Genomic DNA, 18,481 nt, shown 5'->3' on the forward strand with positions numbered 1-18,481 from the left:
GGACACCTCAGTGTGTGTTGTAGGTATTTTTTTATCTGTTTCCTGCTTTTGTTGCATCGAGTTTCTCTGCGTTTTAGGAGATTGTGAAGGGGCTTGCACTTTTTCCCCGGTTAAGAAACACTGGCCATCTTTAAAGAGAAATATTCTTCACGCAATAAAACGGGAAGGATAATCAACAAGCGTCTTATCAAAATCGTGCTACCAAAAGCCGTTTCCTTTGAGAGTGCGAGCCAGTTAACAAATAAACAGATACCAGGAATTGTGTCTAGGCGGGCAACAAACTTTAGTTTTGTGTGCCGTTTGAGATTGTCATGTCTGGTGTTTTTTTTAAAGTGCGTTGAGTATTTAGTAAACCGCCTCGATCCACTCCACGCTCGTGTTCCAAGCCAGCACCCACCCACTTCCTGTGGGCGATAATTGTCGCCGCGTCTTTGCCCCTCGCACCCGTCTGATTGTTGTCTGACGTGGGGCGCATGTTTTGGTGGTATGTCGGCGGCTTTATCTTCGCGCCAAGCCTCCCGCCAAGACGTTTGTACCTAAATAGAGAAAGAGAAAAAGAGAGAGAGAGTTAGAGATGACATAATTAGCAACAATTCGTGTCCGGAAGGCGTTCGGCTGGGCTAGATAGAAGGTGGAACAGCAGCAACCCTGTGTTTGTGCCACTGATAACGGCCGAAAACGAGCCAACACACCAAGCTGAAATTGTGTGTGGCTGTCGTCGTCGTCATTAGGCGACCGCGACCCCATCTCATCAACTGCCACGTAAAGGGGCGCACCAACATTACGCTACATTCGGCGGCCCAACGAACGAGCATGGTGTGGCACACTCGTACCCCGCCCCCTAAAATGGGTGTGATGAGGAGGTGGGTTGGGGGGCTCAACATGGTCGCGATTGGGCTGCGTATAGCGTGGTTGGCTGGAAATCAATCTAGCTTACGTGGCGCACGATTTGTTCCGATGCTTGTTTTGCAAAACACACGTCGTCGACCGCATCGGGTGGCGGCGGATACTGATACCAAACGCCGCCCCGGTGTGTTACAACGGTGTGTAACGGTGGTGTGTAGGCTGTATAATGCAATATGTTTCCCTGTTTCTGAAGTGAGAAAATACAAACACTCCGTTGCATCTGAAAGGGGGCAGGGGGAGCCAAATCAACATTGAATGAGAATGGTACCATCCAGAGAGGAGGTACTGGCACTAGAAAACGGAATTCAGTACCTACGTGTCACTTGCCGACAGCGGAGTGAAGACCAACTGCGCAACATTAATCTTCTACAGCTCCCGCTGTTATCATTGCACGGTCGTGTTTTGTTCGGTTTTGAATATTTTGAAGAATTTTTGCCAACATGGACGATCCGCGTAAAACTGTCAACGTGGTAAAAATAATCGTAAAGGTGTGTAAGTTGTTGGCGTGTTCAGTGAACTCATTGGAAAATGTAACGATCAGGCTATTGAAAATAAATAACATGATTTTTAACCTTTCCTTTTTTCCGTGTGTCTTCCTTCTATCTACAGACAAATGGAACTGCGATGCCCTTCTTCAATCCAATTGCCGGCTTTCAAACGGGGCCCGGTGCCGGAGGGCCTCAGATGTACCCTCCGCAGCTCATTGCCGGCGGAGCGAATGGCAACAACGGAGCGGGCGGAGCGGCGGGAGGTGGTGCCGGTGGCACGCACGGTCTTCACACACCGCAGGGTAATGTGGGGCATTCGCCTTCGCCACCGTCACACACCAACACCAGCTACCACAAGGACGAGCGAGCCCAGCGGCAGTACTCGAAGATGCAACGCAAGTTGGACCAGAAGCAGCGAGAATTGAGTAAGAAGAGGCCCCTAACCTAAACCGATATTGAGAACCCCGATCGCTCGATGGCTAACCTGTTTGTTTGTTTGTTTCCGTTTTAGATGCATCTGCGACGACGCCAATCAATTCACCTAGAAAGCATGTGGAGCTGAATGGTAGCGGTGGCCAAAGGAAGTCCCATCTTTCGCACCCCGTACTGCCGAACCATCTGATGCATCAACGCAACGGGACGGCGCATACGCTGGTGGTTAACAACACACCGACGTTGGGAGCGTCCGAAGAGGACACATCCAGCGCTCCGGACGAGGAGGAAGACAACACGCAGTCGATCATTGTGGACCACTTGAGTTCAGTTCCTTCGCCGCAGGTGACCGAAATAACGTCACGCACGGCGTTGCTCCAGTGGTCACCACCAACGACGGCACTCACGGCGGGATCCGCTGCCCCGATGCCACAAGGCGTCGTCTCGAACACTGTCGAACCGTTGCCGTTCAACGTGCAGGATCTGCACTACGAGGTGCTGCTGAGTGACCATGGCAAGGAGAACAAGTATAAGAGTATCTTCAAGGGAACGTCACTGTCGTGTAAGGTGCAGGACTTGCGTCCGGGGCAGGAGTACACCGTGCGACTGCAGGTGTACCTCGACCAGCTGCACGGTACGCCAACCGAGCCGACGGTGTTCAATACGCCCGGCTGCGAGCCGGACGTTCCGGCGCAACCAAAACTGCTGGCACGCACCAAGAACACGCTGCAGCTGCGCTGGAATGCCCCGGCCGACAACGGTTCGAGCATCATCCACTACATCCTGGAGTACGACAACGGAAAGAGCAACGGTGTGGAGGCAAACGAGTTCACCGAGGTGGTCAAGACGAAGGGCAAGCAGTTCCAAGTCAACAAACTGCAGCCCTCGACGACCTACTACTTCCGGTTGTCGGCCGTGAACGAGTTCGGCCGGAGTGGCTACTCGATTCCGATGAAGTATACTACGAGTGGCAATGTGCCGGCAGCACCGGTACCACCGACGCTTCGACACGCCACCGCCACCACTCTGAAGCTGGCCTGGCAGCGTCGCTCGGAGTGCGAAAAATTCGCGCTACAGATGAACGACGAAACAGATAGCGGTTTCCGCAACGTGTACTACGGCATGGACACGCAGTACGAGTGTGTGGGTTTACGGCGCGCTACGACATTCCAGTTTAGATTAATGGCCATTAACGATGAGGGTAAGGGACCATTTAGCGAGCAGGTGTTCTTCCGGACGCTTCCGACTTGCCCGGGCCGACCGGCGAAACCGCAGGTGAAGGGCAAGGTGCATGCCAACGGGTTCCGGGTGAAGTGGGATCCGCCGCATGACACGGGAGGCGCCGAGATCGGGCTGTACCATCTGGAGATAAGCTCGGGTGCGCACTACGAACGTGTTTACACCGGCAAGGAGTCGGAGGCGATGATCGAGCGGCTGAACCCCGGCACGGCTTACCAGATTCGCGTGCTGTGCCAGGGCCCGGGAGGAAGCAGCGCCTGTTCGGAGCCATGCCTGGTGACGACGGACCCGGTAACGCCCGGTCAGCCGCAGAAACCCTTCTGCAAGTCTCCTCCGACGCCGTACGCGGCCTGTCTTGCCTGGGACAAACCGGACTACAACGGGGGCTCGCCCGTGCTGGAGTACGAGATGGAGATGGAAACGGTCGGCACGAAGGTGCGCAGCGCGGTCTACAAAGGTAAGGAGTTGTTCTGCGTGGCGAAGGATCTGCAGCCGGGCGAAAAGTATACGGTGCAGGTGCGGGCACTGAACCGCATCGGAGCGGGCCCGTGGTCCGAGGAGTTCACCTTCAGTGCCGGTGCGGCGCAGCCCGAAACGCCGCGCGATCTCACGATCGTGCTCAAGTCGCCAACGCATTTAACTGTGATGTGGGCCGAGCCGCACAGCAACGGGTCACCGATAAGCGAGTACATTCTTCAATCCAGTGCCGATTCGACGTCGTCGCCGTCGTCGTCGTCGTCGTCCACCAGTGACAGTGACGGTGCCGCACCAACCGATGCCTCCCTCTACCAGACGGTGTACCGCGGTGCGAGTCGTTCGGCGGACGTGCGAAACCTACATCCCTTCTCGCGCTACCACTTCCGCGTGTGCGCCCTGAACGCGGCCGGAAGCTCACGCTTTTCCGTTCCAATCACGCAGCAAATGCCGGCGGCTCCGCCGAACGCCCCCCTGCTCGGGGAGCAAAAGATTACGGCCAAGAGTATACTTATAAGCTGGCAGGCACCACATGACAACGGTTCCCCGGTCACGCAGTACAACATCGAGTGTGGCGATCGGCTGCTAACGACGGATGCCTCAAGTGCCAGTGCTGCAGCAGCCAACGCAGCAGCAACATCCGACCGCGCATCGGCGGTTAATGCGAACTACGCCAACGATGACGAGGACGACGAGGAAGAAGACGATTACGATGAGGAGGAGGAAGCCTCCGTTGGCAGCGGCGGATCATCCGACGAGGATGATCATCATGAAGATCACCACCCGGTGGCGAAGGCAGCGACGAATTTAGTAGATAGCAAATTAGGCCGCTCATCGAGAGGAACTGTTGCCGCAGCCGTCAGTCCGGCACATTCAACGAAAAGTGGTCACCACAAAGCTGTCGGTGGTGGTGGTGTCGTCGAGACAAATAAAAACATGCTTCTGATTGGCGACCTACACCCCGAGACTTCGTACAAGCTGCGGATACAGGCGGTCAACGGTATCGGTACCGGGCCGTTCTCGACTTTCGTCAAGTTTACGACCGCCCCGTTACCACCGAAGCCGCCAAAACTCGAGTGTGCCCAGGCTGGCTTCGCGCATCTGAAGCTACGCTGGAGCGAAGGCAAGAATCTCGATCTCGCGCGGTACTACGTCGAGATGGAGAACAGTCGCACGGGCGAGTACCAGAACGTGTACACGGGCAGCCGGACCACTTGCAAGGTGATGAAACTCCACGAGCTCACCACCTACACCTTCCGGATATGCGTCGAGACGCGACACGCCGGCAAGGGTGACTTTTCGGAGGGTTTCTCCTTCACCACGACGGCCACCTCACCTAACAGCATCAAAGCGCCTCGCGTTTGCCTCGATCCGGCAACAACGAATGGAACAGCCGGCGGCGGCGGTGGTGATGCTGCTTGGGACAATTGGCACGGATCGCTCACAATCGAGTGGCAAACGAGCCGCAACAATCCATTCAATGATCCCATCGAGTACATTTTACAGATGGCCAAAGCTAAGGACCAAGATTATCATCAGGTATGTATGCAAGTGTGTGCATGTGTGCGATGGGTGAAAGGAATGGATTAGTGGATAACATCAATGTTTGCTTTGTTCTGCACAGGCCTACCGTGGACCAGAATCACGCTATACGGTGTCCAACCTACAGTACGGAGTGAGCTACGCGTTCAAGGTATGTCCGGTGCGCGTACGCCAGAACGGAGAGCATGTGGCAGGTCCATTTTCCCCGGTACTGCACCACCATCTGTCCAATGCCATTGCGCATCGAGCGAGTGCAAACGGTGGCACAGCGAGTGGTCACCGGTCCGGCACGGACGACGTCGATGGGCGTACGCTGTTCCAAGGGAATGTGGTCAACAGTCGCGGTGAGTTAGTACTAACCAAGTCCGCAGCCGGCGCTATGCTGCTGGCGGGCAACAATGGTTACGGGCCGGACGTTGGCGGCTATCACGCGGGCGGACAGGTGAAGGGTGACGGCTCGTCGACGGGTGGCCTGATGAGCTCCTCGACGATGCAGCAGCTGCAGCGGTTCTTCGAGCCCGACTCGAGCAAGGCGGTCGTCGCTGTGGTTGTGTGTTTCTTGCTCTCCATGATCGTTGCAGCTTTTCTGAAGTAAGCGTAGTAGGCCGTCGTGTAATAATCCACTCATGTGTTGTCCACTCGATGTTTCGTGTCCTTTGGGTGTCTGGGAGCAGGGGGCGTGTATGTGGCGACCAAATGGGGGCATGCATTAATCAATGTGTTTACCAAGGAGGATATCGTTCATTCCGAAATGTTTTTTCTTTTTTCTAACGCCACGTAAATCTAGCTTAAAATCATTGCCTACTACAAGCAGAAATATGCAAACAGAAGCCCAATGTGAAGGTGTCGAACTTTCAGATCCTCGTGAAGGTAGAAACATGCTGCTTTATGAATCAAATAATATAAACATTGAATAAGAAAAAACAAACTGGAAAAACAAACATTATGTGATGTACCCACTAACACTTATACTTTGTATCGAATAATCTACTCACAAATTCTATCGTATGTTGGCCGGGGACCACACCGGTGAGTCAAAACCAATTCAGCACAGTACCACCAAGAACCCCAAAGGCAATACGTAAAGAGCCCAATGGGCTCTTCTCGTCTTCGTCTTGTGGGTAATCGTATCGATCTATTCAACATTGAACGGTATACTAAATGTCCGCTCCGTCTACCGACATAATCCACTCGCTTAATATAATATACTTGCAACATACATTACATTCGTACACAGGAATCAGAAGTAAAGGATGCGCGAATCCGTCTCGTGCTGAGGTGGAAACTTTTTATCAGGCTTTCTCTTGCCCTTTATCTCTAAATTACAAAGCTACTCTATAGAAAAAAAGGATGTCGGTAAACAATCAATTAGAAAAAACGAAAATTAACTGAGCTGAAGCTAGCTGCTCACAGTGAACGACTGGTTTCTTACAACTAATAAAACGATAACTATAGGGAGCGGTTCAATGAAGGAGAAGGGTGATGGACAGTACAGTGGCATTTGGAATTAATAGCTAATTAGAACAAGCAGCCTACAGAAGAGCGAAAAGCATGTGTGTCCGCCGTGGAACTGTGTTAAATTTGCTATATTGTTTATACCAATTCAATTAATTCCGCGTTGTTTCGGTTTTGGGGGTGATGATCATTTGTGAGGCAGTATGTAGGAAAACCTTGGCCCCTTTTTCCGTGGTAGCGAAGGTTGTTGGCCTTCGAAGACGAACATAAGAATGCTAGGATGAATGTTCCGGACAAATTACTTTGCAGCCTGTAAAAACTACAACACACTCTTCGTGGGTCTCTGCTATGTGTGTGTGTGTACGGAGAATAGAAAATGACAAACTAATGGACACAAATAAGTATTATTAATGGTAAACCCAGCCCTTTACTGCAAAGCAGAGAGGAAACACAGGAGAGTAAAACACTGTAAAACAAACAAAAAAAAATCAAACAAAAGTCGAATGTCGGCACCATCTAGACCCCCATCTCGTAATCCATAATCTCCTAGAAATATAGCTCATAAGTGAACAGAAACGGTTTATTAACGGTACATCATCACCAAGGAGCGCTGCGCGCAAGATACACTATACATTAACGCTTCAGGGTAGCTTCGGGGACGACGGAGGCGAACGAATGGAACGAAAAAAATATGTAGCTCCATGTATTCCTTTCCCCGCTGAAACGAACAAGCGAACGAATAGCTAACAACTGTTGTCACTCGCGTTATTTGTTTAGAGACAGTTTCAAACCGGAGAAGTGCGGACGGGTCAAACGAAAAAAAAAGGACTTCCCATTGAACAACATTCACGAACGAGAACAGTGACACGGCCGGCATCGTTGGTGGTGTAACCGTAACGAACGCATTCCATAAGGCAAAAGTGTGTACTGGTATGCTGTTAATCTGTTGTTTTAACATGTTTGTCTACCACTTTTAAATTCCATGTTGCTACTTATTAGAACGAAGAAGGGAAAACATAGACTCACGAACGTTCATTGGTGAACATGCGACCGCAGATAGGGTTGGTCCTCGGATTCACAACGGATCTTTCGATGCAATATACGCACAAATCAAACAGGTGAATGGTAGCCGAACCCCAAAAAAAACAAAGATTGTACTTAAGTTGTAACGTTCTTACATAACCACCAGTTATCCTTCAACCAATCTAAAAACGAGGATCAATTTGATCAATCAGATTGCCGCACACACGTGCGCGCGATCGCTTCCGTAATTCCACATGACAGTAGGCTTCCTAATCTGTTTCTATACTTTTTTCTTTCCACGTGGGACGTGACGTGCACGTTGAAAAAACACACCGAATGGACAAAATTATACTACGCAACACGAACACAGTAATAGTTCCAATCCATTTGGAATCGTTTGGAGAAAAGCCCCTAAATGCATTTTTTTATATATATACATAAATTATGTAGTTTGAATGTGCAATTTTATTTAACTATAAATGTTGTAGCCAATTTTTCTTGTTTTCTTGCAATAAACTGCGGAACGCAACAATCGTTTCCTATCCGCAGCGGATATTTATTTAAGATTAATTATTGTTTCTCAACTTCCGTTGGTATACCATACGAGTAGAAGAAGAGGGGCGGCGAGGCGCAGTGCAAATGATTTAGATGAAATATACGCGGGTTATTAATAGGGCTTTGATATTCCATTCGCAGAATATGTGCATTTTATGTTCGACCTACTTATTCCATTACCTAATCACCTTTTATATTCGTTTATTGTACGCATGTGTGTCTCGCACTACTAGCATGAAAGGGAACGTACATTTCTATTCAAGTCAATGTTATTACGCAAACATTATTGATTGGTAAATTGTGTTGCAATTTTGCATTATTCTCCTATTCCCAAGATGCGCAGCACAAGGGCGAGTAAGCTATAGGACCGATTGGATACGAAAGGATTGAAAGTGATGGACTTTATGAGTGGCTAACGTTTGAAAGTAGGGCATATGAAAAAGAAAGACGATAACTCTCACATTAAATATGATGCATATTGCAAGTTCCATCATTAGAAAATGAAAACAACGCAAAAACAAATGTACACAAGTATCCAACAACAGACAATTAGCAGAATGGGAAAAACCACAAACAAACCTAATCAAAGCATTGTTAACCGTCACAGGCCTGGTATTTGTTTGTAGAAAGGAAAAGTGTGCAAAGGGAGTAATAATTCGCCATGCATCAAAATTTCGACATGTTTAGACAATGTAGTGGGAGGTAAGAAACACAATTCGGATGCTGTGAAGTATGGCGCCTAACGAAAGAATTACAAAGAAAAAGCCAACAAAAGGAAAGGGTTAGACCAGAGAGAATGTGTCAAATTCGTTTTTTTCGGTTCAAGTTTTGTTGAAATTGTAAATATTAAAATAGAAAAAAAAATGATAGAATATGATTTTTAGATTGTTTCTACGAAACGGCCACAATGAATGCACGGGAATGCTCGGACGAAAAGCCAAGGAAATGACGATGTTAAACAAATATGTAAATTGCAAATAGCGGAAAGGAAGAGGCATTGGAACGCATGGTTGACGCCCTGGACATCGCCAAGGTTTCTACTTACACTGGCTAGTGGCCCCGATGGTCACATGGGCTTCGTGCAGGAAATTGCAAATCAAACAAACACTAAGCAACAAAGGGTGGACAACTCTCAAGTGATTGAAAATCGAAAATCGTAACCGATTTAAACGGAACAACGCAAACTAGGAAGTATAGGTATTATAAATGAATTGATTGTAGATTGTTCATTGACTGGAGCGGAGAGCTATAGGGAGACGAGTCTGTTTTGTTAGCACGTGGTTAGAGCGTATTCGAGGGTTTCGTACCATGTTTAGTTGAGAACGAAACGGTTTTTCTGAATAGTTAAACTGTGCCGGGGAAAGGCAACGAAGATCAGAGAACGTGAAACTGATTGATGATTGATTGATTGATTGATGATGTTTATAAACATATTTTTATCTCACGTTTAGAAGTATATACTATCAATTATATTTTGAGTTGTTTTTGGTACTATTTTAACTATTTTACTTTTGCTGAGCGTAATGAGCGAAACATAAAAAAAAACATAAATAAAAAGAACATTGAAATGTGCGCGCTTTTGGTAACTAAAACACACATACACAACTTGGTATCGAGATGAGAACGAATGTTGTGGGCAATACTAAACCAAGGGGTGAGAAGTTAGAAAAATTAACGAAAGTTGTAAAGCGGGAAAGTGTCAAGTTTGTACAAAGTGAATCCTTTCGAGGGTAGGGCATTGTAAATGTCGATAAAGTTCGCCAACACGGTTCGACAGAAGGGAGCTGGATTGGAGCGAAGAAGAGCGAAGAAGGAGAAACGTTGCGGGATGAAATAACACGTTACGGGGAAGGGGTAAATAGGCTTTGAGCAAAACACAAAAAAAACATACAATGATGCTGTTGCTGTAGGTAAAATAAAATTCAAACAAATGGAAATGACCTGTGTACTGCAAACGAATGTGTGTAATGTATAACAATTATGAAAATCAACAAAACATAAAAAAAGAAACGCAAACGCGCGACACAGCGGATAACAAGCAAGTGTAAACATAAGGGGCAATGGAAATAACCGATGAAAATACAAAAAAGATGATATATGTTGAAAGTGGACATTAAGTATATATATACATATAAATGAAAATCGGAACAAACAAAATTATCTTAATATATATACATACATAAAAATATATATACATATACAAACATACATACACACATAAAACAATATTTAATTTAACAGAAATATATTTTATGTAAAAAATCCAAATCTGTTGTCTTGTGTTGATGAGTGCAACGGTTGTCGACGGGAAAATAGTTACACCTAAACGTCACTGCAAATGCATTTGCACTTTTCGCTACCAGATGCAGATGGATAGCATCAGGATTGCATGGCTAAAAATAATCCTAGTCGCCTGCGGTTGCGTTTTTGGCATGTCAACTAACGTACGTTTCCCTAAGCAAGCCGTGATCGAAGGCTAAGGAGCAAGCGGTTGCTTCGTTCGACGGGATTGATGCATTTTTCATTCTTCAGTATTCGTCGTTTCGGTGCCGCGTGAGTCTCCATCGGAGAGAAAGATTGGTTCGTTTTAGTTTTCCTTGCGTGAATCAGGTAAATAAGTACTGTTTAATGCAAGCAGAGGTCATCAAGTGTTTGTGAACTGCAAAAGAGTATGAAATAATCGCAATGCTGCAACGTACGGTTGGCATTCGAAAGTTTAGTGGATTTTTTTTCGTAGATTGCATAATTCGCGTATGATCTAACCGTTGAAAAAAGTTGAATTTTGATTTTGTTTTCTTTATGCAGCCACATATCGCACAATGGGCCACCATCCCGAGCCACCGGTAATGATTTCGGATAAGCTGCCGGAATCGTTACGTAAGAAGATGATAACGTTCCAGGCAAAGAATGAGCTACCAGTCTTCCTGAAAGGCGGACCCGCGGACAAGGCGCTTTTCGGCATCACTGTGGCGCTGTGTGGCGTAGGTCTGCTGGGAATTTTCAAAATGATCTACGATTTGGGCTTCGCCAAGAAGAAGGCCTAAGAATGTTGGACAGCAGTGAATGAATGTGTTACGACCGAGTAGAGCACACAGAGATAACCGTTGGAAAAACCATTGAGCTCTATCGTCCACTAAAACATTAAGACAATGGCAGCACACGAGTAACATAAAACCTGTGTTTTATTCCAAGATATACAAATCATATTTTCCGAAATAAAATAAAATAAAATAAATGAAAGAAATTCTATCCCCGAACGATCGCGACAACAAATTGCTACACATCGTTACTGATGCGGTTTCGGCTATCGTTTCTACGCAAGATTCGTAATTGAAATACCCCACCGGCTCTATTCCCTATATATTAGTAAACGATGGCATGGGTAAGTCAAGTTGGTCCGCTATGCTGCTGTCTACTTTTCGACGTGGCTCGAATGCAGTTTCTCGATGGAAAAAGACAACTGCTCCAGCTTTTGCACCAGCTTCTTCATATTGCATTGAGCGTGCAGCTCGTTGTCAGAGTTGCTGCTGTTGTTACCACCGGAAAATGCTTCTGTGCCAAGGTCAAAATGCAGCTTGGCTAAACTCTCCTGTTGCTCGCGGATGCTCGTCATTTGTTCCATGGTACAACCCGAACCTAAAACATAATAAATTCGTTAGATTTATTTGAGCCAGATTTCATCACATCTGATTACTTACCGAAAGCCTTTAGTTTACCGGAATGAAAATCTTCCAGCAAACCGAGTAGGGCCCGTTCCATGTGTCGTACATCCGGCACCTCTGATATGAAAGAATGGTGTTTTAATGGACGGGAGGAGAAAGTGTGTGCTTTCGTATTGAGCGTATTCGAGCTGCCCGACGTGGATGACACGGGATTGGCACTAGGGATTCGTAGTTTTGCGCCTCCACCAGCACCACCTTCACCAACGACCCCACCGCTGCCAACGGAGGGCAGCGAGTCGGGTGGTTTTGGGCGCTGGTATGGCAGTGGTTGAGGTTTTTGTTGGACCTGAGGTGTGTGTGGGTTTTGTTGGAAGGTGTGTTGATGGGAAGCACTGCTCTTGGGGACTGCTGGTTCTGGTCCGTCATGGAGATTACTACTTGTGTTGCTGACGCTGCCACTAGCGGACGTGGGCTCTACGAGCAAAAGCCAACACAAAACGGCCACACACCAAGGCAACACGGCGCGGTAACCAAATGATCAGACGAACAAATCGAACCGAAACGTGGAGCGATATAAACATGGAAAAGAAGAGAACAAAAAAGAAACAAAACAAAACCAAAAATGAAGCGAAAATATAGCAAAAAGATACTTAAATCAACAAACGAATAGTCGTAAAAAGGTATGAAAATAACCATCACCAGCAAAAAAAACGAACTGTGATAGGGAAGCATAGATAAAGTTTGGTGGAAGGAGGTGTTTTCTAATCACTAATAGATTAGTTGATGTGAATATGCATCCAAGTGATCGTACCTCGTTGGACTTTCTTAGTCTTTGGCTTAGCGTCCTGTGTTTTACGTTCGTTCACGTAATTCACTCTGGTCGTTAATGGTGCATCATTCGAAATTCCTTTACCTAGCGAGTAGTTGGTGGAGTTTTGACTTCGACTCGTTTCACCACTGGAAAAGAGCTGAAATTAAAGAGATTCATTGTTGTCGGATGATTGACGTACATAGCGTTTGATAAGCGTTTGGTGACTCACCTTGTTACTCAGAACGGGTGAGATAGGAGTTTGCACAGATTTAGCCTGCCCACTAGAGGACAGGTTGGTGATGGTATTTTGGTCATCTTCCTCGTCGTTGGAAACTAATTTCTGACGCTCTACGGCCGCGTCGTCGCACTCCATGTTGAACTGCAAAGCTCACACCTTTGTAGTCGTCGTCGTCGTCGTGGCGCTTGTGGTTTCCGATAACTGTCTGGCTTTACACATTCACTGGTTTCATTCACGGTTACAACTGGCTTTACATTCTTGGATTCCGTAAATGTGCTTTCTCGGGTGTATGCTGACGAATTTGAAAGGAATGTACGACGGCTTGCTGCGAAAACAATGCGAACTTTTACTTTTATAATTTTTTTTTGGCTAACGCCTTTATTTACTATCAAACAGCTGTCAAATTGGACACCAAGAGTCGTAGGTTTTAAAGGTCGAACCGTTTTGGTAGCTAACGGTGGAAGTAGTAAAATTAAAATTAGTTTTTTTATAGAGAAACGAACATTACTTGCACAATTAAAAAATGCGACAAATCCTGCAAATTCACTTTAAATTCTACTGCTTTACGAAGCGGATTGCATTGAGCGATAATATAGTTGTTTAAAATTGCATTTACCAGATGGATCACGATTTTCTTTCGATTTGCCTTTGTATTGAAATCATTTTTTTAAATTGTTTGTTAATACTAGCAGTTTATTTCTTAAACATTTATTAATTAGTACTTTGTTTTGGCTCAACGAAAGAAAATACTTTTCCATTCCTTGGGAAAACAGCCAAGTCGTAATGATATTTTCGGGATCAACTATCAAGATATCACACGTGCACATTCCTTTCGCTTCTTTTGCTCGATAGAATCCTACACTGGAAGCGTGTTGGATACCGAACTTCGGAACATGCTGCCAAAGAATTTCACCCCACTCATGCCTCCTGGTATTGCTGCTAGAATCATCCACAGCAGCGTGATTATTTGCGCCACGGCAAACAAGACAGTGAATGCGGTACTTTGTGCTACCATTGCAAAGTAAAGCGTGGCCACCATGCAGCAACTGTAACTGATGGACATTGCCAACCTCTCGCGGGAAAACATCTGACGAAACATTGCTCCAAAGCCGCTCAGAAAAGAAAAACTGCAAGATCAGTAGAAACATTGTAATATGGTGCTGACAAGGGAGTAAATTAAGCAGATTGATGATTTGAAAGCGCTTTACCTCATGATGAAGAATAAACTGCCGAGCGTATATAATAGGGCAAACTTTCTCGCTTTCAGTATAAGCACTGGTATGTAGAAAGTGGACACTACCATGCAAAACATGCCGAGCCCCATACACGTCACAAAACCGACGATCCGTTGTATTCGAGACTAAAAATAAGGACATTCCTTTTAGCGAGCGTACTCGGTTTGTGTGTAAAAGTAAAACCTTACCAACTTTGGGCAACAAGTGTCCTGAGTATCCTTGAGCCAACTATTTGCCTCTGGTTCCTGGTTCCGACCGAACAGCTTGCCCACCAATCCGGGTGTCGGGATGGTGGGCATTTTGGGCATCTCAAGCTTGAAATTTTTCTTTTGATTCTCCTGCAGCAGCAGGTATTCGTCCAAATCGCGCTTCAAATCGGCCATCCTGCTTTCTTGATTTAGAAATTAACGCAAAAACAAGCGGGTCTTTGCATTCGTGCACGAATACCTCCCACGTCTGCAAAATCACAACAAACTACGATTTGGACACATTTGACATCTTGGAAAAAACCCAAGGTGGATCACATGGTAGGTGACCTAAAGCAGCATTATTATGTCTCAGAAACGGAAATATTTGACCAAAGACCTAAAAGAATATTATGAATTAAAATTTCAATTATTTTCTAGTTGTTAAATGGTGTAAAACTTTCTTGATTGAGTTGATATTGAAATTGAAGTCTTTTTGTTCGTGACTTTGAGGTGAGTATTCGAACCTTTGACATTCAACATCTTTGTGTTGTGCGAATAGTTTGTTGTGACCATAAATCAATTGCATCTCGGTGCAAAAACCAGTGAATTTCTACGTTTCATCGTGTCGGAATTTAGTGGGTCGCAAAAAGTAAGCGCAACTGTGTTCTATCTCCACGGAAAAAGGAGAGTTGCTGAAGAAGTGTGTCCCCGGGTGTGTAAAACGCCGGAGAGACGTTGGTATTTCGATCGCCCCTATCAGTTTTGTTTTTGTCCTCGCAAAGGACGGGTGGAACGCTGGATCGCTTGTCGGAGTGTGGACGGTTTCTATTTGCACCTTCATCAAACAATTGCTCAAAGTTTCGGTTGGAAACTGTCCGCGATCGACTGGTAAGTGGCCTGTTTCATAACAACAGCTTAAAGCGGTAACGAGTTAGCACATTTCGACGAAACCAGGCTAGCGGGAGGCGGATATTGCTGACGCCTAGTTTTATCGTGTTGGCAAAACCCTGCGTGCATGCAATGTATCAGGGTGGACAGTTATCAGGGCTTTTTTTCAATGGTTCTCATGGACTTCTGATTCCCAGCATATGCATATGCTACACCCGGCTGAGTCACTACCATCAGTTCCATTTCTTCGCACCAGCATTATTAACCGTCATAAGTTCTTTGTTACATCGGGCGGACACAGATCATCAAGTGATCGTCTAAACTGTACCTTTCATTTCCTTTCGGTTCTTTCTTCAAGCGTTTAGATTGTGTGCTGGGTGTAAACATTGAACGATGCCCCGGCAATACGATGAAGATGAGGCCCGTCGTCCGATTCTCCAGCCGGATACGGACACCGATGAACCTTCCGGATCAATGGCCCGCACAGTCCGACAGAGCGATGACGACGAGCTGACCGAGCGGCTAACGGGATGCGGGGCTACCGCGTGCTGTAACCCGTCCTCATTCCTGCACCGCTTCCAAGCCCTTATCTTGATGTGTCTTGTCGGTTTCGGTGAGTGAGACGCGCAATTTTCCACCGCAATGACTCCGACCTGATTCCACAGCTGACCGTTTGCGATTGCGATTGTCTATTCTACTGTTTGTTTTGGAATGGCGCGCTGGCACGGGCACGATAAGCCCTCTTCCAATTAATATGTAACGCTGTTTGTGGATGTGTGTCGGACGTTCGCATTGCGGCCCCCCACCGGTGGTCGCGTGCTGCCAGTGGGTCATTTTATCAACACCCAGAGTGGAGAGACGAACTTTAACCTTACCTCTCATGTATGCAAATTTCCTTTTTTACCAACAGGGTCGTATTTCTGTTACGACAATCCGGGCGCTTTGCAGGATACGTTTAAATCGGATCTCAACCTCACGACAACTCAGTTCGTATGGCTCTATTCCATCTATTCGTGGCCGAACGTGATCCTCTGTTTTATCGGAGGCTTTCTGATGGATCGTGTGTTTGGCATTCGCCTTGGCACTATCATCTACATGTTTATTCTGCTAATCGGACAGCTGATCTTCGCGATGGGAGCCACTATCAACATGTTCTGGTTGATGCTTGTCGGACGTTTTATGTTTGGGTAAGACTAATGCATCCTGAATTCTGTTGATAGTCTAATGGTGATTGTTTCTACTTTCTTTTACTCGCAGCATTGGAGCAGAATCGTTAGCCGTGGCTCAGAACAGCTACGCTGTGTTGTGGTTCAAGGGGAAAGAGCTGAACATGGTTTTCGGATTGCAGCTGTCGTTTGCCCGGGTTGGAAGCACCGTGAACTTTCTTGTGATGGTCCCCATCTACAAGTACGTCAAGAGCTTGGGCTACCAGGGACACATGTGCACAGGTGTGGTCCTCCTTCTAGCCACCTTGACCTGTGTGATGTCCATGATGTGTGCCCTCATACTCGGCTGGATGGATCGTCGTGCCGCGCGCATTTTGAAGCGCAACGATTCGGCTCCGGGAGGGGAAGTGGCCAAACTGTCGGATGTGGGTACCTTTAAGGTGTCCTTCTGGATGGTGACAGTGATCTGTGTGGCATACTATGTGGCCATCTTCCCTTTCATCGCCCTCGGAAAGGTGTTCTTTATGCGCAAATTTGACTTTACATCCGAAGACGCAAACACGGTCAATTCGATCGTGTACATTATTGCCGCCGTCGCAAGCCCTTTGTTTGGTCTGCTAGTGGACCGTACTGGCCGGAATATTCTGTGGGTCTTTTTATCCATCATTGTGACAACCGTGGCACATGGAATGCTTGCTTTCAGTTACCTGAACCCGTACATTGGCATGATTACGATGGGAATGGCTTATTCGATGCTCGCCTCCAGTCTGTGGCCGTTGGTAGCGCTCATCGTACCAGAGTATCAACTCGGAACGGCATATGGCATGTACGTCTCAACACACATCCACACACGCGTTTTTAATAATTTTGTTCCATCACTAATCGTCGTTTTATTTCTCCAACCAGCTGTCAGTCGGTGCAGAATCTTGGTCTGGCGGTTATCTCAATTATTTCCGGCATGATCGTCGACAAGGGCGGATTCTTTATGCTGGAAATTTTCTTCATTGGCTGGCTGATTGGTGAGATACCCTTAGTTAAAATGTGTGCAAAGAAATAAGGCTGTAATTGTTTCATTCGTCTCATTTCATACAGTTTCCCTTTTGGCAACGATTGTTATGTGGTTGTACGACTCCAGCAACGATGGTATTTTGAACATGAGTCCAGCTGCTCGGCTTTACGCCAGAAAAGAGTAAGAAAGTCTAGCACACAAGGTCTAGCTTTTGTTTTACCTTTCGGTCTCTATTATTGATATCTCCTTGGCAGATTGAACGACGCTTCTGGTATGTCTAGTGACAACATGGACGGTGGACAGGATAGAGAGCATCGCAGCCACGATCCCGAATCCATTCGAAACCGTTACGTCAATCGTGTTCTGGATAATACGCCAACACAGAGCGATACAGAACCCTTGGCTGAATGAACAAGTATCATCGCTCCCCGTGGATCCTCGAGCAACATGAAACTCCTAGGCCGTAAAGTGAAAATGCAAACATTTGAAAGGGTTTCGGTATAAGAGCATTCCGGTTTGAGGCTGTGTGTGTGTGTGTGTATGTGCATGTTTGTCTGTCTATTGCTATGTAAGAATATTGTTGTTTTAGATGTACTGCAACAAGTTTATTTTAATTCTACTGATGCGGAAAGAGATGGTGAACGAAGGATGTGGTGGTAGTGAAATTGCTGGGAAACAAAGATTTTAGAACTGAAAGTTATTTGAAAGCGCAAGAAAAGCAGAGTTGGAAAATATCGAAGTATTATTGTACGAATCAGATTCTTATTGTTGTAATTATGTTATTAGCCAGAAGGGAGTGCCAACAATGCCAAAAGAAAGTCGAACTCGAAACAAAACCCCAAAACGTCGCATTTTGTTGATGTTGATAATTAAATTTGCACAACCGTACAGAGCGAAGTCATTGCATGTGAATCGTTTTTGTGAATGGCAATGGTTTGCTGTTGTTATACAACATATCCCACCTCGAAGAAAAAGAGGGCAACTGTGAACCATAACACGTAGAGTCGGTGTTGCCGAAGTGGACGTTTATGAAGTGAGTATATATATACATACATATAAATACATGTTATTACCAGGTATGTGTAGCCATTAAATATAATATTAACTGGTTAAATGAGTATGTATTGTAATATAATTCATACCGAAAATTATTTTCATTTTCCATGGGAA

General features: G+C 46.2%; 5 protein-coding genes across 5 annotated transcripts in view; 3 read left to right on the plus strand and 2 right to left on the minus strand.

Moving 5' to 3' along the window:
- Positions 1-6,710, plus strand: part of LOC131282738 (fibronectin type-III domain-containing protein 3A) — a 33,694-nt gene extending 26,984 nt beyond the window's left edge. The window contains exons 4-6 of the mRNA XM_058312274.1: positions 1,516-1,819; positions 1,906-5,078; positions 5,164-6,710. Coding sequence (XP_058168257.1) covers positions 1,516-1,819; positions 1,906-5,078; positions 5,164-5,676 — 3,990 coding nt within the window. The 3' untranslated portion in view covers positions 5,677-6,710. The remainder of the gene's footprint in view (positions 1-1,515; positions 1,820-1,905; positions 5,079-5,163) is intronic.
- A 4,223-nt stretch (positions 6,711-10,933) lies between these two features.
- LOC131281776 (cytochrome c oxidase subunit 7A1, mitochondrial) lies at positions 10,934-11,158 on the plus strand. The gene has a single exon (XM_058311126.1). It carries the CDS (start codon positions 10,934-10,936, stop codon positions 11,156-11,158), a length of 225 nt encoding a protein of 74 aa, XP_058167109.1.
- Positions 11,159-11,278: 120 nt separating this feature from the next.
- LOC131288791 (uncharacterized) lies at positions 11,279-12,999 on the minus strand. Its single transcript, XM_058317970.1, has 4 exons — positions 12,817-12,999; positions 12,588-12,744; positions 11,813-12,250; positions 11,279-11,750 (listed from the first exon to the last, which is right to left on the minus strand). Exons 1-4 carry the CDS (start codon positions 12,958-12,960, stop codon positions 11,527-11,529), a joined length of 963 nt encoding a protein of 320 aa, XP_058173953.1. The 5' UTR covers positions 12,961-12,999; the 3' UTR covers positions 11,279-11,526.
- A 501-nt stretch (positions 13,000-13,500) lies between these two features.
- On the minus strand, positions 13,501-14,508 carry LOC131281003 (uncharacterized). Its single transcript, XM_058310256.1, has 3 exons — positions 14,249-14,508; positions 14,034-14,185; positions 13,501-13,952 (listed from the first exon to the last, which is right to left on the minus strand). Exons 1-3 carry the CDS (start codon positions 14,441-14,443, stop codon positions 13,682-13,684), a joined length of 618 nt encoding a protein of 205 aa, XP_058166239.1. The 5' UTR covers positions 14,444-14,508; the 3' UTR covers positions 13,501-13,681.
- Positions 14,509-14,859: 351 nt separating this feature from the next.
- LOC131282364 (major facilitator superfamily domain-containing protein 1-like) lies at positions 14,860-18,070 on the plus strand. The gene is made up of 7 exons (XM_058311805.1): positions 14,860-15,136; positions 15,495-15,749; positions 16,047-16,323; positions 16,394-17,128; positions 17,209-17,321; positions 17,395-17,491; positions 17,566-18,070. The coding sequence occupies exons 2-7, from the start codon at positions 15,530-15,532 to the stop codon at positions 17,720-17,722; spliced, it is 1,599 nt and encodes a 532-aa protein (XP_058167788.1). The 5' UTR covers positions 14,860-15,136; positions 15,495-15,529; the 3' UTR covers positions 17,723-18,070.
- Positions 18,071-18,481: the final 411 nt, after the last annotated feature.

This window comes from Anopheles ziemanni, chromosome 2 (genome assembly GCF_943734765.1).
Source record: "Anopheles ziemanni chromosome 2, idAnoZiCoDA_A2_x.2, whole genome shotgun sequence".
Taxonomy (NCBI): domain Eukaryota; kingdom Metazoa; phylum Arthropoda; class Insecta; order Diptera; family Culicidae; genus Anopheles; species Anopheles ziemanni.